General features: G+C 53.0%; 3 protein-coding genes across 5 annotated transcripts in view; 1 reads left to right on the top strand and 2 right to left on the bottom strand.

The window, feature by feature from the left end:
* The window catches only part of Eif4a3 (eukaryotic translation initiation factor 4A3), a 10,751-nt gene extending 8,424 nt beyond the window's left edge, over positions 1-2,327 (top strand). Inside the window, exons 10-12 of the mRNA XM_028786731.1 lie at positions 1,618-1,725; positions 1,828-1,955; positions 2,131-2,327. Of these exons, the coding sequence (XP_028642564.1) occupies positions 1,618-1,725; positions 1,828-1,955; positions 2,131-2,147 (253 nt within the window). The 3' untranslated portion in view covers positions 2,148-2,327. The remainder of the gene's footprint in view (positions 1-1,617; positions 1,726-1,827; positions 1,956-2,130) is intronic.
* Positions 2,328-5,201: 2,874 nt separating this feature from the next.
* On the bottom strand, positions 5,202-20,914 carry Gaa (glucosidase alpha, acid). Of its 2 annotated transcripts, none has more exons than XM_028786739.1 (20): positions 20,659-20,914; positions 18,186-18,776; positions 17,888-18,033; positions 16,670-16,835; positions 16,498-16,594; positions 16,047-16,166; positions 15,840-15,958; positions 15,623-15,754; positions 13,273-13,383; positions 12,562-12,675; positions 12,398-12,482; positions 11,779-11,896; positions 11,160-11,293; positions 9,568-9,719; positions 8,893-9,041; positions 7,373-7,514; positions 6,797-6,949; positions 6,382-6,546; positions 6,021-6,173; positions 5,202-5,648 (listed from the first exon to the last, which is right to left on the bottom strand). In XM_028786739.1, exons 2-20 carry the CDS (start codon positions 18,729-18,731, stop codon positions 5,589-5,591), a joined length of 2,862 nt encoding a protein of 953 aa, XP_028642572.1. In that variant the 5' UTR covers positions 18,732-18,776; positions 20,659-20,914; the 3' UTR covers positions 5,202-5,588. The 2 variants fall into 2 exon arrangements, with proteins under 2 accessions (XP_028642572.1, XP_028642573.1); XM_028786740.1 differs by having other exon boundaries at positions 20,791-20,914.
* A 2,100-nt stretch (positions 20,915-23,014) lies between these two features.
* The window catches only part of Ccdc40 (coiled-coil domain containing 40), a 41,890-nt gene continuing 40,158 nt past the window's right edge, over positions 23,015-24,746 (bottom strand). The window contains exon 22 of one of the 2 annotated variants that reach the window (XM_028786734.1): positions 23,015-24,025. In XM_028786734.1, coding sequence (XP_028642567.1) covers positions 23,777-24,025 — 249 coding nt within the window. In that variant the 3' untranslated portion in view covers positions 23,015-23,776. The remainder of the gene's footprint in view (positions 24,026-24,746) is intronic. The other variant, XM_028786733.1, reaches the window with a different exon arrangement.

Raw genomic sequence — 24,746 nt, 5'->3', positions numbered from 1 at the left:
GTATTGGATCCCATTACAGATGGTTGTGAGCCACCCTGTGGTTGCTGGGAATTAAACTCAGGACCTCTGGAAGAGCAGTCAATGCTTTTAACCACTGAGTCATCTCTCCAGCCAGCCCTTGTATGGTTTTCAAGACAGGATTTTTTTTGTACTCGTATTGTAGACCAGGCTGTCCTCAAACTCACAAAGAACTACCTGCCTCTGTCTCTCAAAGGCTAGGGTTAAAGTTGTGTGCTACCATACCTGGCTTAATGTTTGATTTTTTTAAACTATTAGTTTTCCTTCTCTTTAAAGAATTTTTTCCTGTATTTTTAACAATTGTATGTTATTTAGTACCTACCTGGAGATGATACCATCTCATTCCTAACATCTGTTATCAGTACCTACTTTGCAGATAGTAGAATGATCTAGATTTGTTTAGTTCCAAGCCTGTGATTAGATTCCTGCCTGTTAAACCACATGTGCTCACACACACACACACACACACACACACACACACGTAATTGTTTTTCAGAGCTGGAGATTAATGTATGTTTTAATCTGCAGTGGCATTTTGCTTTATAGGATAGAATTTATTTAGATTTATACATGTTTGACTTTTCTTCATCTCTGAACTTCATCTGAGACATATTCATGTTAGTTTGGGTCTGAGGATGAGTCTGCTTCAATCTGTTTGGAAGTGTTTCCTTAACCTCAAAGTATCCAGGAGAGATGAAGGAGAGGCTGCTGAGATGACCCATGGTGCCCAGTAGTTTCCTCTGCCTTGATGGGGTGAGGGGTCTGTCAGCTCCTAGGCCCTTGTTCTGCAGCCTGGGTGTCCAGTCCAGTTGCTCTTTAAGCAGTTCCTGCCTAGGTGCTTCTCTCTGCCTGCTTTCCTTTTGCTTCTGGTTTTCAGCAGTTGATTTTTGTCTGAATCTAGATACAAATTTCTTTGTGTGTCCTTTTGCCATCTGTAGACTATCTGGAGTCTCTGGCCTGTGTGCCTCACACACCTCTATTGCATTTTCCCTTCCTCCTGGGCCAATTGTGATGCTGCACAAAAGCAGTGAAGTGTACACATACACACACACACACATACACACGTTCTGGAGTCTTCTGAGATTCTCCTTTCCTTTAACTTGCAGTGGAAACATCAGTCCATCTCCTTTGTAGTAACCATGTCAATGGGTGAAGCAAGCAGGTGGTTTCTAGCTCACTGTCAGTGTGGCACCATTTCAGGAGTGTGAGCGTCTGTGTTCTTACATTGTGCTTTCAAGCTCCTTATCCTTGCACACCTAGCATGTCTGTTAGGACCAGGCGTGTTTCAGGTGTGGCATCATGACTGTGGCCTCCGTGGGTGGCTGACACCACTTGGTCAGAGCATCTGCTATCATATGGGAGGAGTATGGGTTGAGGGTGATAGCAGTAGTAGGCTCCTGGTCACAATGGGATTTTTGCTAAGCAGATGTCATGTTTTTTGGAGGGGCTGACTTTAAATTAGCTCCCAGTTGTCTTCTTGTCAGCTGTGTCTTCAGTGATTGCAGCAGGGTTTCCTATGTGGGTGATGTGGTTGCTAGCATGTGCTCACAACTGCAGTGGCCACTTTGTCTCACCTTTCTGGCTTTTTTTTTTCTGCAGCCGGGTGCTCATCTCCACAGATGTCTGGGCTCGGGGCCTGGATGTGCCTCAGGTGTCCCTCATCATTAACTATGACCTACCCAACAACAGAGAACTCTACATTCACAGGTGTGCCTCCTTCCTTTGCTCAAGACTCTTGACCTTTGTCTGTCTGATTGTTTACTAACAGTCTGTCTGACTGCTTACTAACACATATATTGTATTCAAAAGAATCGGGAGATCAGGAAGATATGGACGAAAGGGTGTGGCCATCAACTTTGTGAAGAACGACGACATCCGGATCCTCAGGGACATTGAGCAGTACTACTCCACCCAGATAGACGAGATGCCCATGAACGGCAAGTGGTGGCTGTGCTTGTGGCTGTGGGAGGAGGGACTAGACTCCCTTACTAGGGTAAAAGAGGTGACATAGTAACAGTGTATCTTTCGTCCTCCTCAGTGTGGGAGGGGCTGGGCTCCCTCACTAGGGTTATAGAGGTGACATAGTGACAATGTATCTTTCTTCCTCCTCAGTGGCTGACCTCATCTGAAGCTGGTGCTGTTCCACCAAGGGCCTGTTTGGAAATGGACGCGTCTGTTTAATAGGGTTTATGAACTGACTTCTCATAGTCCCTCAGGAAGACCCTTGGCCTCTGCCATCTTTTCTAATGCACGTGTAAATAATCCAATGCTTAAGCCTTTTACATTAAACGTGGAAATTTTCCCGTGGGTTTGAGTGAGTGCAGATTCTTGTGTCACCAGCTTTCCTGGCTGGTCGTGAGCAGACCATTTCTTTCCCTAACTCCACATGTGCAGAATCCAGCTTGAGACATTAGAAGAGCCGGACACCAAAATCCACAGTAGAAGTCAGAAGACAACAGTGACTGTGGGTTTGGCAACGGTCTCTTTAAGAGCTCGGACATGCACTGTTGGGTTAAATGTCTTCAGAGGACACAGAGTAGCAAAGCAGAGCACAAGCTGGGGGACAATGGGAGGTGGGCCGTGGAGTTTACGAGTTACCTGGTGAACTTAGGAACTTGGTGAACCTGCCATGGGACTCAGCTAAGGCTTGTGGATGAAGAGGTCACCTGGAGTTTACCCACTCATCCTGTGAAGGTCATTAGCCTTGGCTGCACGTGTTCAGGGGACAGGGTACCAGGTAACAGGCTGAGGAGACAGAGCAAGACCTGGAAGAACCTTGAAGATGAGGGTTGGCCTCAGTCATCAACACTTAAACTGTAGCTGATTCTGCCACCAGCCTGTGAGCAGAGCAGACAGCAGCCTCTGACACCCTGACTTCAGCCAAGTTTGGGCTTTGGACCCATAGAACTGGCAGAATTCATTGTGTGTTATTTGAAGCCACTAAGGCTATGGGAGTGGGTTGTGCCAGTGACAGGAAATGAGCATGGTATAGCAGTAAGACCAGCTCACAAGATTGGATGCTTCCTGAAGGAGACAGGTAGGTAGCTTGTGAGCCTGATGAGAGCTGCTTGCTGCTGGGCAGAGAATCGCCGTGGGTGCCTCTACACACTGTCTCCACAGTTGCTAACATCAGACTGTTGTGAGCTCTGCCTGGAAGGTGGGCTAACTTATCCCATGGGGGCTCGGTTGATAATGCCGATTTGACTGGCCAGGCGGGTGTCCCCTTAACATTTCATGAACCTACGTGTGAGTGTGGAGGAAGGTGACTCGAGGTGTGTGTGTGGGGGAACTGCCCTGCTGTGATCTCCCAACAAGTCCCCCACGGCTGCCAGGACAGCAAAAACACATTCTTCCCATAATCGAAGTTACATATCACCCTCTGGGTTTGCTCACAACGTGAATTGGGATAGTTGTGTCAGACTTACCAGACCCATAATAGACAACAGCAACAAAAAAGCCCAACTATCAACATGGTGTGTCCCTGTACTGTGACTGTTCCTGAGAAGGTTCTAGCAAGTAGCTTCCCTCACAAAGTACCAGTGATAGATGGCCACATCCCAAGTCTAGCTTAATGAAGCAGTGCATTTATTGGGGTTACTGAGGGATGACTTGCAGGAGGCTGCGTTACAGGCGCCCACCCCAGCATACATGAAACCTGTACCCCTGGATGCTAAAGACTGAAAAGCAGTTCGGCCGGTTGTAGTTCCCTACTTGGTATCTGTTTCTATGTGACTTGGGGAGAGCCTATAAACCTTAATGAGCTTCCCTCTAGGAAGTAATATTGGAATGAAAAAACGGGAAAACGGAGGGACAGTCAAGGACGATCATAACAACGTGGATGAGTCAGATGCTGACTAACAGATGAACTAGTGTCATTCTAGAAAACAAACTGAACAAAAGGGCAGCATTTGACTGACAGGTTAAAATGGCTGTTTTTTTTTTCTCCTGTCCCAAGGTTGATCTGACCCTCTGTAGCTGGAGAAAGGGGGTACTGACTGTGCAAAGGCCCTTTGCTACCTTCTGCCATCATAAGGGACAGATGACATAGTCCTAGGCTTTGGACATCTCTACTCTAGATAAGTACTGAAGCTACCTTGGGCGTTTCCCAGTTCTCACAGTGATTATGCAGTGTGGACCACTCTGGGAACAGACCTCAGGCCTCAGTCAATCATCGGACTAGCCCCTTGCCTCACCTACACCCCATCCTTTCCAGGAAAGCTCCTCGTCCAGGTCTCAGGTCATGTTAAGTGGGATCAGCCCTGTAACAGGCAGAGGTATGCTAAAGGACTGAGTAGTAGCCAACCCACAGCTCCATCAGACCACTCGACTGCCTCTTTGGTGAGGCTGGCAGGGTGCCAGGGGCAGCATGCCTGTGGCCACTTGGGCTGCGGGAGCTGCTGCTTGGGAGGCGCCAGCTCCCGTTGGTCCATCCCTTCTGTTCTTGGGATACTTGGGGAGCCTGCCTGTGCCTGTCTGCCCCGAGTGTCCCTGCTTTCTAGTAACCTGAAGCAGGGAGGAGTGGGACAGAATCTGATAATTATTCTCCTGTCTGATCACTGCAACCAAATGCCTAACAAGAGCTCCCAGTAGGCAGTGACCCAGCTAAGAGAAGAGACTCCTGTCAACAGCGATCCAGTCAGATGAGTGGCCCCAGAGTCCCCATGCCTTTGTTTCTTGGTTTTCTGGAGATCACAGGAGTGGGTTAGCTGCTGATCCTCTCAGCCCGTCAACTCTGGTGACAAATTTGGCATCTGAATGACATACCTGTTTATGACAGATTTCTGCCTAGGTCTAAGGGCTCAGGTCCCACTCCAGAAGTCCCTCCCAGGTTTTGTTTTGATACCCTGGCATGTGGCCTCCACCAATACCTCTCTGTCACAACATTCTCTTGCTAACTCAGTGGTGGGAGTGCTAGAATAGGGGACAAGCAAACCTAAGGTGACTCAAAGACCGGAGGGTGACTTGGGGACTAAAGGGTGACATAGGAACTGGAGGGTGACATGGGGACCTGAGGTAACACAGGGACTGGAGAATGGGTGACACGGGGACCAGAAGGTGTCATGGGGACCCAAGGTGACATGGGGACATGAGGTGACATGGGGACCTGAGGGTGACATGGTGACCTGAGGATATTTAGAGATATGACACAAAGGTGCTATAAAGACATGAGGTGATATGAGAACTGCTTCCAAACAATACCCTTTTTATTAAAAGTAAGTACACTTCACAGTAAGTTTCTCAAGTCTTGGGAACCTGGTGATGGCACCAGCTCTGTCTCTGTAGGGTCAGAGCTGCAGTGGCTGCGCAGCCTGATGTTGGTGGAGACACGATGTCCCCACGGCGAGCTCCACATTCTCTAGTGCAAGGCGAGGGACAGACAGCTGGGGTGGGGCAGGGGAGGCGAGCCTCACTCCTCACAACACAGAGCTTCAGGGGCGCATGCAGCGACACGGTGGGAAAAGCTCGAAGGTGTGTCAGGAGAGCAGGTCCTGGCAGGAGCCACCAGCCAGCCGGAGCCAGCTCAAGCTCGCATTGCCTCCCTGGAGGCCTCTGTAAATGGGCGTAGACTCCTAGGACCAATCGATTTGAAACTGCTCTCCCATCAGCAGTGAGACAGGGATGGCCAGGCTCTGGAAGTCAGAAAGAAGCTTCAATGGCAGGTGGCTCCCTTTTCCAGCCAGGACCCAGATGCTCTGGAGACAGGCAGGCGATGAGCAGACACCAGGCCATCTTTCCCCAAGGTAGAGGAACCGGTCAGTGCCTCAGAATCAGCATTGGATTCCATTGGGAGCAAGGTCCTGTTTGGCAGCTCACAGCCTCCACCACTGCTGCCGTACCACAAGGTAGATAGGCGAGGGCTGAGGTCCCACTTGGCCCATTCTACTCTGTGAGGTCCAAGTGCCCTGTCTCCCTCCCGGGAGTGTGTCTGATGATGGCTGCAGAGAGTCCTTAGCACCCTCTTCGCTCACGCCCGATCCCCAATCTCCGGCCTGCCCTCTTACCTTGTCGTCAGGGCTGTAGGTGAAATTGGAGACAGGGATGCCATTGGAAAGGACCTGGGTAGGAGCTGTGGTCACTCCCAAGACGGTCACCTCCCGCAGTTGTAGTTCAGCAACCTCCTTGGTCACGTGCACTAACTTGTTTACGATGGTATTCTGTTGAGAAAAAAAAGTGTCATTGGACTGTGACAGCGAGTACACCAGGATAGAGACTCACTAAAAGCATTACAGGTGGCCTCCTCTGTACAGACACAAGGGACACGCTGGCCACCGGGTATTCTGGCCCAGTCCCTCCCTCCACCAGGTCAAGACAACTCCACCCCAATGTTTCTAGCCGCCAGCCTGGACAGGCCCTGGGACTCACGTTCTTGGCTGAGAAGGAGACCAGCGTGTAGGCGCCACGCTCCAGAACCGCAAGGCTCTCCCCGTCGTCCCAGAACAGCTCCCCATTGGCCTCGCCGCTTGCCGTCAACGCCACAGCCAGAGCCATGGGCTGCTTTCTGGACTCTGTGGTTGTGAGGCTGGGACCCTGGGAAGAAGGTGGGGCACATGTCATACCTCTGACCCTGGAGACTTCCACGACATGTATGAGGACTACCTTGGCCTGGTGCTGGGCAGACCCAAGTTTGTTCTTTTCGGTGTCTCCCTGACTGCCAAGGGTGTAACCTGACAGAGTCCCAGCTAGGGAAAGCAGACTGTGCCCTGGGCCAGCTCCCTGCCCCCACCACAAAGCCCATCCCAGTCCTTCCTGAGGCCCTGGAGATGCTGGATCTGGGTACCTGAAGTGGTATGATGTACCCCTCCCTCAGGTGCACGTTGATGGTATCCAGTGGGGCTTCCAGGGTCAGCCACTGCCCCTTGCTGTGGATGACAGATCTGAAGGATGAGGATGATGGTGGAGAAGGGAGGCCGCCAAGGGTCTCCACCGGAACCTGGAGGAAGGGGTCACATCAGAAGGGTCCCAGGTAGTACCCGAGCTACCGTGCTGGAACTCAGAGCCATGTTCTCCTGTGCCCCCCAGGCTATGTGTCATGGTCCAAGAGAGCTCTTGAGACAAGCTGGCTGTGACCCCAGAGATGAACTTGGTGTTGGACTGAGCAGGGAATGTCTGCCTTGGCTCAGCCTCAATGGCTGTGGGGCCCTGGAAGTCACCTACTCCAGACCAATTTCCTCCTCTAGAAGTGAGGGCTACAGCAAACAGCTGATCTATAAGAGTTAGGCAGATGAGCATTCAGCACGCAGCTGGGACTTCAGAGTGGTTCAGTGGGTAGAGCTGCTCTGTCACTGACAGGGCAGGAATGTGTGGCCAGTCTAGTCCCCAACATGCCTGTGTACGAGGGGACCCCCAGACTCACCATCTGCAGGTCGTACCACATGCCCTTGGGGAAGTAGCCGGTCACTTCAGTTTTCCCAGGCTCCAGCACAGGTGTGATGAGCAAGGCCGGCCCCCACAAGAGTTGGCGGTCCACAGACCAGGTGCTGGGATCCTCGGGGAACCTTCACAGGAGAGACAGGGGTGAGGGCCTGGTGACTGGGGCTCTGGTATCAGCTGTTCAGTTGCAGGGAGTCAGGAAATCCAGGTTTCTGAGAAACTCCAGGAACCAGAGGATCTGGGATACTTGTGCCAGAGCATGGAGCAATTCTTGCTCGGCTAACTCTCCAGGCTCTGGTGTGAAGCACTGGGGAGCCTCTGGCTTTGCTCACTGTTTCCTGAATCTCAAAATGGTGATGTCATCCAACCAATCAAACGTTTGTAAAATGCAGAAAAGCATCAATGCCCAGGAAACATTCCCCAAAATCTCACTGACCAACAGCAACTATGAACACCTGGCAGACCCCGGCTGTCCTCTCACAGCTGTGTCCTCTCACAGCTGTGTCCTCTCACATCTGCACGGAACCCCCATGCTGAGCACCTTCCCCCATTGAGTCTTTAACGCCTTGGTTACTCTCATTTCTGTGGAGGCATTATAATGCTTCCAGGTAAATAACATACCTACTTAAAACCGTGTGTGTGTGTGTGTGTGTGTGTGCGTGTGTGTTGCACATGCCTGTGCATCTATGTGGAGGCCAAAAACAGCCTTTAGTTTTGTTCCTTACTATCATTTATTTGGTCTTTGGGGACAGAGTTGCACTGGGACCTAAAGCTTGGTGACAAGGCCAGGCTGACTGGCTAGTAGCCGTGAAGCCCCAAGGATATAGCTATCTCCCTGTGCTGGACCTAAGCCAAGAGCCACCATAGCCAGGTTGGTTTGGTTGTTGTTTTGAGCCAAGGTTTCTCTGTAGACTGGGCTGGCCTCCCACTGACAGAGATCCACCTGCTTCTGGCTCCTGAGTGCCACCATGGCCACATGCCACGTGCCCAGCTTCTTAAAGCCCTGGGGATCCAAGCTGAGTGCTCATGCTTCTAAGGCAAGTACTGTATCAACTGAGCCATTTCCAGCCTAATGGCTACTCAGCCATCTAGTCTGTCTGGAGCTTATCTGTGTGGGGTAGAGAACACTGCTTTCTCTAGAGTGAACTACTTGCCTTCCTACCCAAGAACCAACTTCTGCCTGCGCACTGGAGACAACTCCTATGTAAGCAGGGTCCTGTCTGGGGACACAGATGGGGCACCTCTTGCTTGTCCTTCTCTTTTAAGCCACCCCCCAAACTGATCAGTTATGTCTGTTTCATCAAAGCTTTGTCAGCTACAAGCCTGGTCGGTACCCTAGTTTTCCAAACTCCACATGTCCTGAGCTGAGGTCTAGGGCTGAGCGCAAAACACTCTGGTGGCACTCAGCTGCGGCCTGCTTGGGTTGTGAGAACAGCCTTAGCAGGAGGAAATTCTCTGGTCAGTTCTCCCAGGGACTGTCATTCCCTGACCCAGGTGACTTACTCCAGGAAGAGGGGCCGGGCCACCGTGTCTCCTCTGACATGGGCACCGTGGAAAAGAGTATACAGATAGGGCAGAAGGGCATAGCGCAAGGTGAAGGCCTTCCTCATGGCCTGCTGTGCTGTCTCGCTGAACCTGTACGGCTCCTGAGGCTGTGTGGGCAGACAGGGCAAAGGAGGAGCTGTTTAGCATTTGTCAACTTCACAAAATCTGGAAAAGGGGAACCTCACTTGAGGCTCCACCAGACTGGCCTTTAAGGCAGGGTTGGGGATCACTTTCTTATTTAATGATGTAGGAGGATCCAGGCCATCATGGGTGGTAGCCCCTGGGCAGGGGGTCTCGAGGTGCATTAAAAAGCAAGCTGAGAGTCGTGAAGAGAAAGCAGTGTTTGTCCACAGTCTCTGCGTTAGTTCCTGCCCTGACTTCCCTTCATGACTGTGAGACAAAAGATGAAACACACCCTTTCTACCTAAGTTGCTTTTGGTCTTGGTAGCAGGAAAGCACATTAGAACAGAAGTGTCTGGGCACCTAGGCCTTGGGTTCAACAGAATGCCCACCCCAAGAACCCATAGCTCCTTGGTCATCCTGTGTGGAAAGGGCACGGACTGGCTCTCCCAGCAGGTATGGGATTTACCGGGACAGGGTCTTGGTGGGTGGGGACCCGTTACCCCAACCTACCACGCTCTTCAGGTCATTGTGGTTCCGCATAAAGGGGTAGAAGGCCCCTAACTGGGTCCAGCGCACACACAGCTCTTCTGACGTGTTCCCCTGGAAGCCGCAGATGTCCGCCCCAACCAGGGGCACGCCTAGCAGGTTGAACTGCAGGATTTCTGGGCACAGAGGCAGAGTACCAGGTTACGAAGATGGCAGCTGGACGGATGGGCCTGCTGGACGGGAGGGCCTCGCCTCGCCATCCCTGCCTGATGGGCAAAAGCCCACAGTCCTTTCCACTTGTCCTAATGCCCTGGGGCCAGCAGAGCAGCCCAGACCTCGATATACTGAGGTGCAGGATGTGTGACCATGAACAGGAGCTCTCCAAATGTAATGGCACTAAGGTGAAGGGGTTGGTGTGGTCTTGGAGAACATCACGTGACAATAAAAGTCACATGGGAAGATGGCCCTGCGAGGCTAGAGATGAATCCAGAAGCAATGCCCAGAGGACCCAGAGCAGAATAAAGGGTCCCCAAGGCTGTGAGGGGCACCAAGCCACACCTCGGGGCAAGGAGGTGTGGCTCTGTCATTCCTGGGCTATAGATATATGGTTCAGTCACTGTTGACATGGATTCCTGTAACAAGTCCTCAGAAAGCTGCCCTCAGCTATGGTAGCCTCAGGACATTAAGAGACCTGAGCCCAAAAGAGGAGAAAGACCAACTGAGCTCTGCAAGGCTGCTCTGAGTCTGGCTCCTGGCTTGTCAGGCCTGCCTGGAGTGAGCTATAGCCCATGAGGCAGAGGTAGCCAACTCCACCTCTGAGAGCTCAGCTAGCTGGGGCCCTTCATAGGTCTGTGAGCATATTGTACACAGAAGCCATAGTCTTCCAGAAGTTAGAAGGTTCTAGACTCTTAGTCATGCCCCCAGCTGCCCATGTGGAGCCTTGGCTGCCCTCCTTCCCTAGTCTGTTCTCCAGGGCTCCTGACTTTTCTGATCTAACATGGGCCAATGGCATCAAAGTTCTTGGAACAAAAACCAAATTTCTTTTTGCAAGTAGAGCAGGTAGCTGGGCGGTGGCTGCACACGCCTTTAATCCCAGCACTTAGGAGGCAGAAGCAGGCAGATCTCTGAGCATTTGAGGCCAGCCTGGTCTACAAAGTCAGTTTCAGGACAGCCAGGGCTACACACACACACACACACACACACACACACACACACACACACACAGAGACAGAGAGAGAGAGAGAGAGAGAGAGAGAGAGAGAGAGAGAGAGAGACTCGAAAAACAAAACCCCAAAAAGCAAGTGGAACAGATGGCCTGTGTCTCAGGATGGGGTGACCATGGGGTGACCAGAGAACAACTGGTCTCTGATGAGAATCTGAGGGCTTTTCAAGCAGTGGTCATGGTGAAACAGACATGGGGATCCTGAGAAGGTGCTACAGGTGAGCCGCACTGCACAGGTGAGCTGCTAACACAGGTGAGTAGGGACCGGCAGGCTTCACATGCCACACGAGATGGCATATGTACCCAAGCTATCACAATTCCATCTGCAGTGCTCAGTCCAGAACCCAAAGCCCCCAGACAGGACCCCAGAGCCCTGCAGGCAGCCTGCACTCACCCGGCACAGAGTAAGCAAGATGCTCCCAAGAGCTCCACACATCCCCTGTCCAGTGACCAGAGTACCGGCCATGGCCCGAGAAGGTTGATCGGGAGATGACAAAGGGTCGTGTTCCCAGAGTCTTGACTAGGGCCCTGAGTGGGATGGGAACACAGAGACCTGGCTCACCTGGGTAATGCACATACCTGTGTGCTGGAATGGAGCATGGGGACCAGCGGCAAGGGGATCAGCGCCAGGAGGAACTGACAGAGTAATACGGAATGGGTGGGAAGGAGAGGCCATCTTCAAAGTATCCCAGGTACAGTCAGCCCTGCCTCAGTGACTCTTAAATCATTTACAGGTGAGCCACCACTTTGAGCCTTGCGGGAGACATGGAGTCCCTTTGGTGACATCCCCACTTAACATCTAGGATGGTCTGGGCATAGAGGGGAGAGGCCAGCCCCAAGCCGGGGCGCAAAGCAGCTACCAGTTAGGCAGGAGTGCAGGCATCGCTGGCCCATGGGTGGTCTGGGTGGCGGCTTTTCCTTCCTTCCATGACCCTGACCGGAGCCAGCCCACCTCTTGACCCCCACTGTGAGTGCTGGGCAGGCCGGCTGGCACAGGGCGGGCGGAGCCTCACCTGCTGGAGGCGATGGCTTCAGTGAGGCCGTACAGGTTGTGGAGGTTGTAGTGTGTGGAGAGGAACTGGCGGCTGGAGGCACAGATGGTGGCTGCTTGCAAGGAACCGCCAACCACCCCTAGGTGAGAGGAGGACTGGTTTTACATGGAGTTCCCTCCAGGGATCCTTGTGCCCTCTCCTTTGCCTACACTCTCTGCTCTGATTGACACCTCCTTGGGCTCTGCCCAGGCCGGAGTCTCCTGAAGCTGGTCCCACTACCCCACCATCCCCAACTCCTATGTTACTTGGGGCACCTCACTATATACCTCTGCTAGTTCAAAGACAGGGTCCTCTGTAAACCTACAGCGTCCACAACCACCTTCTCTTGACTCATCTTAGTCTGTCATCTGGGCCCAATCCCCTCCTCCTGAGGGACTGGCTAAGCTGTGACAATGTCTGTGTCACATGTTGCAGGACCTCGCTCCTGGGTTCTCTCTCTCCGTCCTGCAGCTGCTCTGCCTACTGATTACCAAAAAAATGAGAGCTTTGCATCCTCCAAGCCACAAAAGGGCACTCGCTCTCTGGTTTAAGCCACTAACTCCAGCCCTGTCCCTACTCCAGGCAGGCAAGCGGGGCTCACCAGGCACATAGGGGGGGTTCTCCAGTTCATTGTCAGGGCAGCCCTGCTGAGAACCTCTAATGAAGTTGGATGGTTCGTTCATGTCCTAGAAAAGGCGGATTTGTGAGCCGGGCTGGTCCCCAGAAGCTGGGGGTGCACCCAGGGAGGGACGGGGCTGCACTTACAATCCACATGCCATCGAAGGGCACCTGGGCGTGGAACTCAGACACCATGTCCTGCCACCAGTCGAGGGTCTCAGGGTTGGTGAAATCTGGGAAGGCGGTGTATCCAGGCCAAACCTGAACAAGAGCCCAGAGGGGAGAACCAACACCACACAGATCCTGTGCCAAAGCCCTGTCAGGCCTCAGGCCTTGAGCAGAGCAGCAGCCTCAACCGAAGCCATGATGTCATCAGAGAGCCTCAAGCCCCATATCAAACAAGTCTCTCCCACAATGCCTCAGGGCATAGAGGCCTTCAGTCTTGGGCGAGCCAAGTCCTACACACAAGGCTGCCATGGAACCAGGCTGCATTGGGAAGAGGTTGAGATAGCCCCATTGGAGCCCTGGCCATCAGACACATACACTTGCTCCTCCCATAGCCAGGGACACTTTAGGATGTGGAGGTTGGGACTCAGAACTCCCAGAAGGGCCCCAGGAATGAAGACAAGGGAGACCTCCCCACCCCCAAGGCCTCACAAAAGGTCTGCTAGGCTTTAGCTGGGCCCAGCTGCTCATGATGCCTGAGAATACCACTTAGAGAATCTCAGTTGACTGTCTGGAGTTACACCCAGTGAGGGCCCCTCCCCCACTGTTTCTATTGGCCAGGATAGTTTCTGATCCTTTCCCTAGACAGCTATACTCTGTCCCCGTGACCACAGTTCCCATCCCCCACGCTACCTTCCCAATCAGTGGCTGCCCAGTCTCATTGGTGATGAACACGCCCCTCCGAAGACCCTCATCGTAGGGCCTGTAACTCCCAGCAGGGCCTGAACTGCTGATGGCGGGGTCCTGGGGAGAGAAGCAGACAGTGAAGAGGCTAGAACCAAAGCCATGGTGGGGGAATAGCCCCAGAGGCAGAGGTAGAAGCCCAGGCCACAGAGAAGAGAAACTGGCTGAGGCAGAGACGGCACGGTCCAGGAAAACAGTATGAAGAACTGGAAGCTTCAGGGGTGAGTGAGTCTGGACACAATGTGATCTTCGCATCCTCCAAGTTACAAGAGTTGCTTATACTTGTTCCTTTTATTTTTATTTATTTTATTTTTAATTTTAAAGATGGGGTTTCTCTGTGTAGCCCTGGCTGTCTTGGAACTCACTCTGTAGACCAGGTTGGTGTGGAACTCAGAGATCCACCTGCCTCTGCCTCCCGGATGCTGGGATTAAAGGCAGGCAATACCATGCTGTCCAGCTTACTACTTTTAATTGTGTGTGTGTGTTTGTGTGTGTGTGTATGTACACACAAGCCCACAGAGGCCAGAAGCAGCTGCTGAAATGACAAGTGAGCGGCCTGATGTGGGTCCCAGGCACCAAACTCCCTTCCTCTGCAAGAACAGTGTGCTTTTAACTGCTTGACCATCTTTCCATTTACTTTTTTTTTTTTTTTTTTTTTTTTTTGGTTTTTCGAGACAGGATTTCTCTGTGTAGCCCTGGCTGTCCTGGAACTCACTCAGTAGACCAGGCTGGCCTCAAACTCAGAAATCCGCCTGCCTCTGCCACCACCGCCCGGCCCCATTTACTTTTTAAAAATGGAGATGAAACAAAAAGTAACCAGGCATGGTGGCGCACACCTTTAATTCCAGCCACTGGGAGACAGAGGCAGGCAGATCTCTGTGAGTTTGAGGCCAGCCTGGTCTACTCTATACAGTGACTTCCAGGCCAGCCAGAGCTACATGGTAAGACCCTGTCTATAAAAGAAAAAAAAAATCTGCATGGGGCGTTGTGATACAGGTTCCTCATCCCAGCTGCCTGGTCTGCTGAAGCAGGAGGGTTATGAGTTCAAGGCCTGTCTGGGCAATCTAGTGAGGCCCTGAGTCAAATAAAAGCTGGAAAGAGAGTTGGCAGTATAGTTCAGTGGTAAGAGCTTGCCTAATGTCTGGGTGGCCCTCACTGCCTGTACCATGCTATTCATTGTCCCGTGATGGTGGCGAGGCAGTTATGATTCTGTTATGTTTTGTTTTTCGAGACAGGGTTTCTCTGTGTACCTCTGGCTGTCCTGGAACTCACTTTGTAGACCAGGCTGGCCTCGAACTCAGAAATCCGCCTGCCTCTGCCTCCCAAGTGCTGGGATTAAAGGCATGCGCCACCACCGCCCTGCAGCAGTTATGGTTCTTACAACACTACCTCCCACAGCTTTGCTCTCTCCCTGAAGGACGGCCCACGGCAGTGACTGTTTGGTCTTCTTGGACCTTATAGCTGTGGGCACAGGCACAGGGCAAGCATGTGTTGTGGATAGCCCCGGCCTTGTATTTTGATATTAATTCCCCTTTCCTGTGAAGGGCTGCAGAGGAGGTATGAGTCATTACACAGGTGAATTCTAGTGAACCTTCTGCCCATCTTAATTTGTAAAATAAAGGCTGGAGCCAGTGATTGGTCAGATGAAGGGGAGGTGGAGATATAAAGGTTGGTGGGGAGAGAGCGGGGGTGGGGGTGGGGGTGGGGGTGGGGGGGGGTAGGACCACTGGAGGAGAACTGGAGCTTCCAGAGAACTGGAGGAGGAAGATGACAAAGGAGAGGACGACTGGGAAGCAGGAGGTAGAAGGACAAACGCAGGGTCTGGAAAATCCTCAAGTTATAAGGGTCTCATAGCTGGGGAACAGGTAGTGTAGGTGTATCTGCCCAATCTAGGGTTACAGAATATATTCATAACTACTGAGTTGTGTTTTCATTGACCGGTCCTGTTTGAGATGGAAATTTAAATATCTCCCGTGACAAGTATGATTCCTTTCCACATGGACATAGCTGGCCTGAGAGAGGAGCAGGAGGACGCCCAAACCACATCCAGGTCCTCAGCCCAATACCAGCTCGTGATGGTCCCTGCCTCAGGCTTTATGGCAGTTAGACCAGTTCAGCTGATCTCGCCTGTTAACCAAAGAGCCCACAGGTAAGTCCAAGAACCTAGGCAGCAGGCACTAAGCCTGAAAACTTCTAGATGTTCCTTCAACATCAGAGACTGTCCCAGGTGACTGCTCAGGTAGGAGGAAGAGGCCAAACAGAAGCAGCAGCACCACCGGCTACGTCCAAATCTGCTTACCACGATCATCATGTACCGCCGGCCACCCTGGTGGAGCTCCCGCACCATGTCTGGGAAGTCTGCAAAGCCATCCTGGTTGAAGGTGAAGTCTCTCCGGGCGTCCATGTAGTCCAGGTCATTCCACTGCACATCCTGATGCAGAGGAAGGGAGGTGACGCTGAGGTCTGGGGCCAAGAGGATGGAAGCTAGGGCTGCCCTCACCCTGACGTTCACTCACCAGGGGGAAGTGTGTCCTGGTCATGTTCTCCACCACCTGACGGACCATGTCGGTGGAGGTGTAGCCCCAGCGACAGAGGTGGAAGCCGAGGCCCCAGTATGGAGGCATGAAGGGGTAGCCTGCAGACCAGCACTGCAGGTAAGCAAGGACTAGGGGCAAGGAGCAGGGGGCAGGGGTCTGAGCTCAGTGGGCAGGGGGCAGGCCTACCCACGACATCCAGGTACTGTTGCACAACGCTCTTAGGCTCTGGGCCTAGGAACACATAAACATCCAGGATTCCGCCTGTTGACCTCCAGGTCAGGGCTGGGCTGGGCTGCAGGATCACATCTGGAGGGAAATGTTTGGGCTCAGGAACAAGTCCCCCACAGATGAGGGACTCAACCTGTTGCTGCAGTGCGGTTCTTCCAATCTGAATCATGGGGGACGCCCGTAGGGTGGGTCTGGGGCAGCTGTACTGAGCCCAGCTTAGCAAGGCCTGAAGGATGTGGAACAGATGAACCTGGAGAATCACCCAGGACCTCTTTAGGTACCAAAGGTGAGGAGATGAGGACTCTGCTCATGGGACTCTCTCTATGTGAGGTCGCTTGGAGACAGACTCTGGAGCAGGCAAGCTCTCCTACAGAAAAGACTACTGAGGAGCCCCAGGCTGGTGACTCACCCATGGCATTGCTGTTTAGCAAGAAGACACCGTGAGCCAAGCCACCGTCCTCCAGGGCCAGGTAGAAAGGGTGTGATCCGTAGAGGTTGGCACCTTGCTGGGATGACAAGAGACAGTATCTCGTATCCAGGACTCCAGCCTCCACACTCCCAACCCACTGCCCGTCTCTTACCAAGGGCGCTATGTCCCGGTTCCAGAGGGTGATGCGAGTCCATTCGGTGCTGAGCATGAGTGGACTGAGGTGCTCACCCAGACCTGTGATGTGCTGGGAGGGTAGGGAAGTGGATAGCTGCAGGAACTGGTCAGCGAAGAACAGGGGGGCCACGGTCGTGTTCAGCCTGTGGGGAGACGACGCCAGATTACCTTGGCCCCCAGGCTACACAAACTTAGGATAATCCAGAGGGAAGGGCCGGAGAGGGACAGAGTGGTCTCACCAGCTCTGCATTCATTAGGCTAACCCTGGGATAATGGCCACATAGAACCCAGCGGGTCTCAGTATCTGAAGACAATGGAAAAAGCCAGAGCAGGCATGTTCAAGGGGGTCCATGTCACCCCAAGTCAGAGGGCACAGAGATCCTGTTAAGGGAAGACCAACCCTGGAGAAACACAAGGCAGGGACGCGTGGTGCCTGCAGGGGGCGCCACTGTGGACAGACTAGGGCCTTTCCCTAGTCCCCCTGGCACTTGGGTGAATCATCCTCTGTGATAGGTCATCTCCACACACCGCTGTGTCTCTCCTGGAGGCATCAGTCCTCACTGGGAAGCCACGAGGGAACCTCTGGCACCCAATGCAGAAGCACCCAGCCAAGACCTGGGTGATCACTTGATGCAGGCTAGGGCCATCTAGGAAGACGGAATGACTCTCCGTTGAGAAAATACTTCCATGAGATTGGCCTGTAAGCAACCTGAGGGAGCATGTTTTTTTTTTTTTTTTTGATTGATTTATGTGAGAGGCCCTAGCATACTGTGGGTGTGGCCCAGCACACTGTGGGTGTGGCCCAGTACACTGTGGGTGGGGCCCAGTACACTGTGGGTGGGGCCCAGCACACTGTGGGTGTGGCCCAGCACACTGTGGGTGGGGCCCAGTACACTGTGGGTGGGGCCCAGCACACTGTGGGTGGGGCCCAGCACACTGTGGGTGGGGCCTAGCACTTTGTGAGTAGTACCACCCTGGGGCTGGTAGTCCTGGGTTGGATAAGAACTTTATAAGGGAAGCTAAGCAAGCCATGAGGACCAAAGCTATAAGCAGCACTCCTCAGTGGTCTCTGCTTCAGCCCCTGCCCTGGCAGTGATGAAGTATAGCCTAGAAGCTGTGAGGTGAAACACTTTTTCTTCCTCACGTGGCTTTTGTCAACTCAGGGTGGGGTCAAAGCTCCAGGTACCCAACTCACAGCACTCGGCCACCAAGCTTCCTGCGAACGATCACTCCAAAGGGCTCCTCTGAGAATTCCACGCTGTAAAGTGGGGATGGTGTCTGGCTCAGGACGCGCGGGGTCTCCAGGGGCACCTCGTAGCGCTTACTAGCGGGATCTTTGATCTAGGAGAGGGGGGGACAGTACAGTGAGAATTTTGACTTCTTAAAAAGTTACGTGGGCTGGGGAGATGGCTCAGAGGTTGAGAGCACTGGCTGTTCATGACAGTTATCTGCCTGACTCAGCTCTATCTAGGGTCTACCATGTCTGTACCCACCATGAAGTGGAGGCGGCTGTCTGTCTCCATCAGCACATCCAGCTGTAAGGTCAGCACATCCTTTGGGAAGAAGGTCGGGCTGGTACGCGTCAGGGCGGCGGTGTACCCTGACTCTGTAGAGCTCAGGTTCTCTAGCCGGTAGCTTGGGTAGCTGGGAGGGAAGAAACACCAGGGCTGCCCCATCAGTGGCCCCTTCAGTTCCTGCCCTGTTGGGACATAGCAGCAGCCGCGGGCTTCGCATTGCTCCTGGGAGATGCCTTTGTCTGGAGCACAGTCAAAGCGGCTGTTGGGGGGTACATCACACTGTGTGTGTACTGCTTTGGGCTGTTCAGTCTGCTCCTGGACGTGCAGGGGTCCTGACTCGTAACTTTCCTGATGGTGAGGTCGGTAAGTCTTCCACAGTCCTGATGAGGACTCATGAAGATCTTGGGGAAGCAGCATCAGCTCTCGGAGCATGAGGTGACCCAGGATGACTGCTGTAGTCAAAGAGATAAGGGTGCAGGCCCCAACCACGGAGTTCGAACAGAGGGGCTTCCGTATATTCATGGTGAAAGCCTGTTGGTTCGGGTCAGCATGGATAGATCTGAAGACCTGAGGAGAGGAGGAGCCAGTATCAATGTGTTGGGGGTCAGAGGGCCCTGGACAGGTTCTCAAGCAGCACCCCCACACACTCCCAGGAGGTGGGAGGAGGGAGCGAGAGTATCTCCCTCAGAACAACAGTGAGGAAGACAGAAGCCAGGACAGGAGACAACGGGAGACTTCTCAGAGGCAGGGGGCTTGCTGCAGACATGGGCCCCACAACGCAGGTACAGACAGATGTGAGAGGAAGCCAGGATTTTATCAGAGGGCCTTCTGTGTGAGACCAAAGTTGAAGTGGGGAGGCTGGCGGGCCACCACACCCATGTCCAACCCCGAGGAGAGGAAGCTGGAGTGAGGAGCCCAGGGAACAGGTTTTAGGGCTCGTTAGCTGCAGGAGTATGGGCCTTCTGGAAATGGGGCTTGGGTAGAAACTGGGGTGATCTCTGGATGTTGTGGGGCTCAGCACAGAGGGAGGTCCTCGGGGTCACCAGATACACTCAGGACATGGCCTGGCAGTACAAGATTGGCAGTACAAGGGCCATCTGTGAATATACTGACTGGCACTTGGGGACCAACTGTGGCCATTGGTGAGTCAGGGTGCTCCTGGTTGATGGTTTTTACCCACAATTCCTGTGACTTTCTCCCGATAGTGGCTCCCCAGTTCTCCAGTCCAGGAAGGGGGTTTGTGAACCATGACCCAGATGTAAGCCCTAGGTTGCCTCCATACCTCTCTGAGGAACTGCTTATAGACCCGGTGGTTCCAAGGTCCCCACCCCCACAGTCCCGCACTAAGTTCAGTAACTCATTAGAATGTCTCACAGAACTCAGAAAAGCACTTCACGTATATTTATTGGTTGGCTGGTTTGTTTTGAACGCTGTAACTCAAGAAAGGCCAGAATGAAGAAACCGGTGGAGAACAGTTGGGAGGGCCCCCCCATGATCCCAGCATTTAAATGTGTTGAGCAGCTGGGAAGTTCTCTGAACCCACTTGGCTGTCATACTGAGATAGGGTCTCCAGTAGCCCAGCCTTGCCTTAACTTGCTATGAAGCCTGGGATGAATTGGACTCCTGCCACCATCTCCCACATGCTGGGCTTTCAGGCTCTGGAAATGGCAGCCAGCTCTGTTAGCTCTGTGGGCCTTTGGTTACGTAGGCATGACTGAAATCGTTACCATGGTGAGTGATCTCCAGCATCTTGTGGGAGTTGGAGTGCTTGCGTGGGCTGCAGTTTCCTACCCTCCAATCACGCCTTGGTCTTTCAGGTGCCCGGCCATAATGAGCTACCATAACGAGCAAGAGAAAGATCCGGTGTGTGGATCAGACTCGAAGACCAGAGATCCATTTTGTCTTTACTGCAGAGTAAGGCCCAGCTCCACCTGGCCCTTCCAGACATATGTGACACTGACCGTGATTCAGCATCTAAGGACACTCACAGGCTCAGATTCCATAGGGCAGGGCGGGAATCTGCTTTTTCCATGACCCTCCAAGAAGACCGCAGGGCGCAACTGAGAAACACGCGCATCAGACCAAAGTCCCAGCAACAGGGACCAGGCAGCCGAGGCCCGTTCTCTCAGTCACAATTTAGAGGAAAAAAAATGGGAAGGAACTGAACTCAGAGGCTACGACTGACCTGGTGACCTCAAGCTTGCTTTCGGGAAAGCAGCTGGACCGCTGCGCCACCAGGCACAGGCGAGTCCAAACCCAACCTTTCAGACACGGGAGGTCGGTCTAAGTGAAGGTTCTCGATCTCTCTGTGCCTCAGTTTCCCCCTGCGTCACATACACACAGAGTTTTGCCCGCCTGGCACTGCGGCACGAACTAGAATCCCGGACTTTGCCGAGCCCGCTGTCTTACTAACGTCACTGTCCGCGGCTGAATGGGTCGGGGGTCTCACCTATGCCGCGGTGTCTCTGCTCGATTCTCCCAAGCAGGAACTCGCTGACAGTCGGCCCTGCCTGCCTGGAGGAGGCCGCTCCTCCGGAGGCTCTGGGGCCTGAGACAGCCTCCACCAGCTTGCCCAGCTCACCTGCGCAATCACCCTCCTGGCTGAAGACCCCCGGGCTCAGTGGGCAGCGTGGGTCACGTGGTTCGTGGGCGGGGCTCATCCGCGCGGACCTCGTGACACGACCTCCTGCGTAGGCGCCGGAGTCTGGGCGAGTGTTCTCACTGCGCCCCCTAGTGGCTGAGGGCGACAGCGTGCGCAGGTGTTGGGATAGCAGCCCAAGGCAAAAGCTCAAGGAGATTAAACCAGCCCAAACACGTGATCGCACAGAAACCCTATGATGGTGAAACATTAAATGATCCGAGGCATTTGATTATAAGATGAGGGTCAGACATTGAGCCATAAGCCCAGGGTGGTGGTGCAGGCATGTAATCCCAGCTCTTGGGAGGAAGAGACAGGAGGATTGCCAGTGTGAGGCCAACCTAAGACACCTGGTGAAATCCCATTCCAAAACCCAAAGGTGGCAGGCAGGGATGTAGCTAGGGGTAGAGCACTGCCCTACCTTGTGCAAGGCGGTGGCTTCTTGTACCTCTGTGACCACTCTTTCAGGACCAGATACCATAGGGCACTTGTGCCGTCTGGCTGTCAGACTTTTGAAACAATGTACACCAATTAAAACCAACCCCCCCCCCCCCATTCCATGCTGGGAGAGGAGAAAGTCCTGGGAAGACACTGCCTGCAGCTCTGGCAGCTTGTCAGAGCTGTGTGCACATGATGACCAGAGTCGAGATGACTGGTCAGTGAGGGAAGGTGTAGAGACTCTGGCCAGCTTGAATGTGCTGAGCGTGGCTCTGGCAATTTTACCCTTCTCACCACTCCTTCGGCCTTGCTAAAAACAAACATTAGATGACTTTACTAAAGTCAGCCATCAAGGTCTCTTTCCTTATTTGGCCACTTCCTCTGCCTGCGGCTGACTGCCAAGGGCCAGCTATTAAAGTATTGAAGTCCAGCAATCCAAAGCCAGCTTTGGTTCATGTTATTAACATGCTCAACCAAGACTTGCCACTGTATGTATGCTAGCCCATCCTAACACAGGCCTCCCCTTTCCCTCTTCTTAAAAATTACACCAGCAGCCAATGATAGCAGCACCCACCTTTGATCCCAGCTCTGGGAGGCAGAGGCAGGAGGAGCTCTGTGAGTTTGAGGACAGCCTGGTGTACAGAGTGAGTTTCAGAATAGCCAACACTACACAGAGAAACCCTGTCTTGAACATACCCCTACCCCCCCAACAACCACACCCTCCCCCCACCAATTACACCTGGAAAGTCATTTGCTGCTCTTCTTCTGCCTGAGTCAGAAAGCAGCCACTAACCTTTGTTCCCTGATTAATGAAGGATCTCCCTGTGAAAACTGGTGTTTGAGTGGGGCTTGTGCCTATTCTGGGTCCGACAGGGAATTCCCTGCTGTGCAGGGGTCTCCTGACAGACAGGACCTTACCGTGACCAAGTACGCTTAGCCACAGAGCTCTTCTGTACTATTCAGTTAGACCTTACATCAGGACCCCACATCTGTCTTTTATACACAGTGTTCTGCACATTTAACTGCATGTCAGAAAGAGGGTACCGGATCTCATCACAGATGGTTGTGAGCCACCATGTGGTTGCTGGGAATTGAACTCAGGACCTCTGGAAGAGCAATCAGTGCTCTCAACCTCTGAGCAATTTCTCCAGCCCAGCTTTCACTTTCTAGGCCAGGCTGGTGGTGGGTGTGTCCAGGGCGGGATGGGGGCAGGGCTGGTGTGTTGGGGTAGGGTGTGTGTCTGTGTTCGTGGGGGGATGAGTAGGGTGGGCAGGGCTGGGGTCTTTCCAGCCACTTGGCTGTTTTTTTGTTTGTTTGTTTGTTTTAAAGATTTATTTATTGCCGGGCGGAGGTGGCGCATGCCTTTAATCCCAGCACTTGGGAGGCAGAGGCAGGCGGATCTCTGAGTTCAAGAGTTCGAGGCTAGCCTGGTCTACAGAGTGAGTTCCAGGACAGCCAGGGCTGCACAGAGAAACCCTGTCTCGAAAAAAACAAAATTTATTTATTTTATGTGTATGAGTACAGTGTCGCTGTCTTCAGACAGACCAGAAGAGGGCATCAGATCCCATTACAGATGTTTGTGAGCCACCACGTGGTTGCTGGGAATTGAACTCAGGACCTCTGGAAGAGCAGCCAGTGCTCTTAACCGCCGAGCCATCTCTCCAGCCCCCTGGCTGTTTTTATATATCAATCTTAAGATAAATGTGTTTTAAACTCTTTTGACCAGAAACAGCTTTTGTAAACTTTATTTTTTTTTCTGCTGTTAAAGTTTAAAACTGAAATTATTCCACAGGACGTTTTCCATTTCACGTCTACACAAGTGAAAAAGGCAACTGGTGCTTAGAAATCCCAGGGTAGGGGAGGCAGAGATGAAGACGAGGTCAGTGGTCGGCGGATGAGGTAAGGGCCCCCTTACTGAAGGAGTGTCTGATGCATAGACATTTGGACTCCTGGGGTCCTTGGCTTTGGTCTTTGGGTTTCAGTCTAATTTAATGCTTCCTGGGAGGTGGGGGCAGGAGAAGGCTGAGCTTTCAGTGGGGTGGAGAATGAGGGTGTCTTCTGGGCTTCAGATGGGCTGGAGAAGGCTATCCCAGGGCTGAAACAGTCTACCTTGCTCCTGGCTTCCTTGGGATCCTCTCTCCGTTACTTGCTCCACAAAATTGAGGGCCTGTCCCAGGACAGTGGGGGGCACTGGACGCAGACCGGAGAACTACCAATGGATGGTTTTACCTGGGCAGGTAAGTCTAACAGGAAAGTGGATTTTTTTCACGCCCAGGTAATGCCTCTGCTGGCATGCTCACCCAAGCGTTGGGATTGGGGTGGCTGCATTACACTTGGTGTGAGCAGCGGAGAGGTTACGATCCATGTGTCTGGCTTGCCAGTGTTTCTTAGACAGGGTGTCATGTTAAGGGGCACGTGGCTTTTCAGGACACGGGGTAACTCCCTGGGTCTGCTTCCAAGGCAATCCTGGAAGACATGAGCCAGGCGCTGTCTAGGAGGGCTCTGGGGGCTCCAGCTTGCTGACAATCTTCTGTTGAATTTTCTGCAGCATCTCCTGGTACTGGGGGTAGTCCTCCTGCACTCGGGAGAGGACACTGTTGAGCTGGGACAGCCGTGTGCTCAGGCGCTTACGCTCCATCAGCTGGGACTTGACATTGCGGTGCAGGTACACGTATTTCCCGTCAACGGCGGACTGCAGGTACTTGGCACGGGTTTGCAGGGTCACGATCTCCAAAAGGTTCTGGGTGGGAAAGAGACCATGTGTGTCAGGAGGACTCCAGTCCCCAACCCATTCTGGAGGGGATGCCAAAGAAGAGGGGTGGTATTGAGGGTCCCAGGGCTCAAGGGGAGGGGCCTTTTTTTCCACCATGTCAGAACTTTGCTAAGAGGAGGAGTTTGTCAGGACTGGTGCTGGATTCCTTCCCAAGACCTTGAGGTACTCTTAGTCTCGTACCACAGTCAGCCTAGCTGGAAATCCCAGTGCGGCAACTTCTGAATAACACTCAGACACTGGGATTCTGGCTTGCCATGCCTCTGAAGTCTACCTTTGATGCTCTGTCTCATGCTGTCCCAGAGCCGAGTGTGGGGGGTGGGGGTGTGTGTCATCCTGATTCCAGGTCACCTTCAGACCTAGAGCTCTCTGCCATCTCCCAAGGTCAATATCTTGCTCCTCACACTTGCTCAGTGTGGCCTGGGCAGACCCCTCTTGGCCACGCTGTCCCACCTACCTGAATGGCTTCCTCTTCTCCCACCTCCTTAAAGTCTTGACTCAATCACGTTTCCCACACGGGCCTTCCTGAATTGCTCCTCTCAAAACCTCGGCACCTTGATTCTATCTAAGGAGGAGCTTTGACATCCTCAGTCTTCGTGTCCCAAGAACAAACTTTTCAATACAGCTAGCGACGTTGTTCTGTCTGGTGGCCCTGGCATCCAGAATGGATGCCAATAACGGGCAGAGATTA

This window comes from Grammomys surdaster, unplaced genomic scaffold (genome assembly GCF_004785775.1).
Source record: "Grammomys surdaster isolate TR1022 unplaced genomic scaffold, NIH_TR_1.0 125565, whole genome shotgun sequence".
NCBI lineage: Eukaryota > Metazoa > Chordata > Mammalia > Rodentia > Muridae > Grammomys > Grammomys surdaster.
This window is presented reverse-complemented; position numbering and strand designations above follow the sequence as displayed.

What these genes read in the sequence shown, in the direction of transcription:
- Gaa (XM_028786739.1), bottom strand. Translation starts at nt 18,731, where the DNA reads ATGAATATACGGAAGCCCCTCTGTTCGAACTCCGTGGTTGGGGCCTGC. An exon ending in TCTTGCTTACTCTGTGCCGG is followed by an intron (nt 9,720 to 11,159) that starts GTGAGTGCAGGC and finishes CTCTGTGCCCAG; the next exon opens with AAATCCTGCAGTTCAACCTG. An exon ending in ACAATGACCTGAAGAGCGTG is followed by an intron (nt 9,042 to 9,567) that starts GTAGGTTGGGGT and finishes CTGCCCACACAG; the next exon opens with CCTCAGGAGCCGTACAGGTT.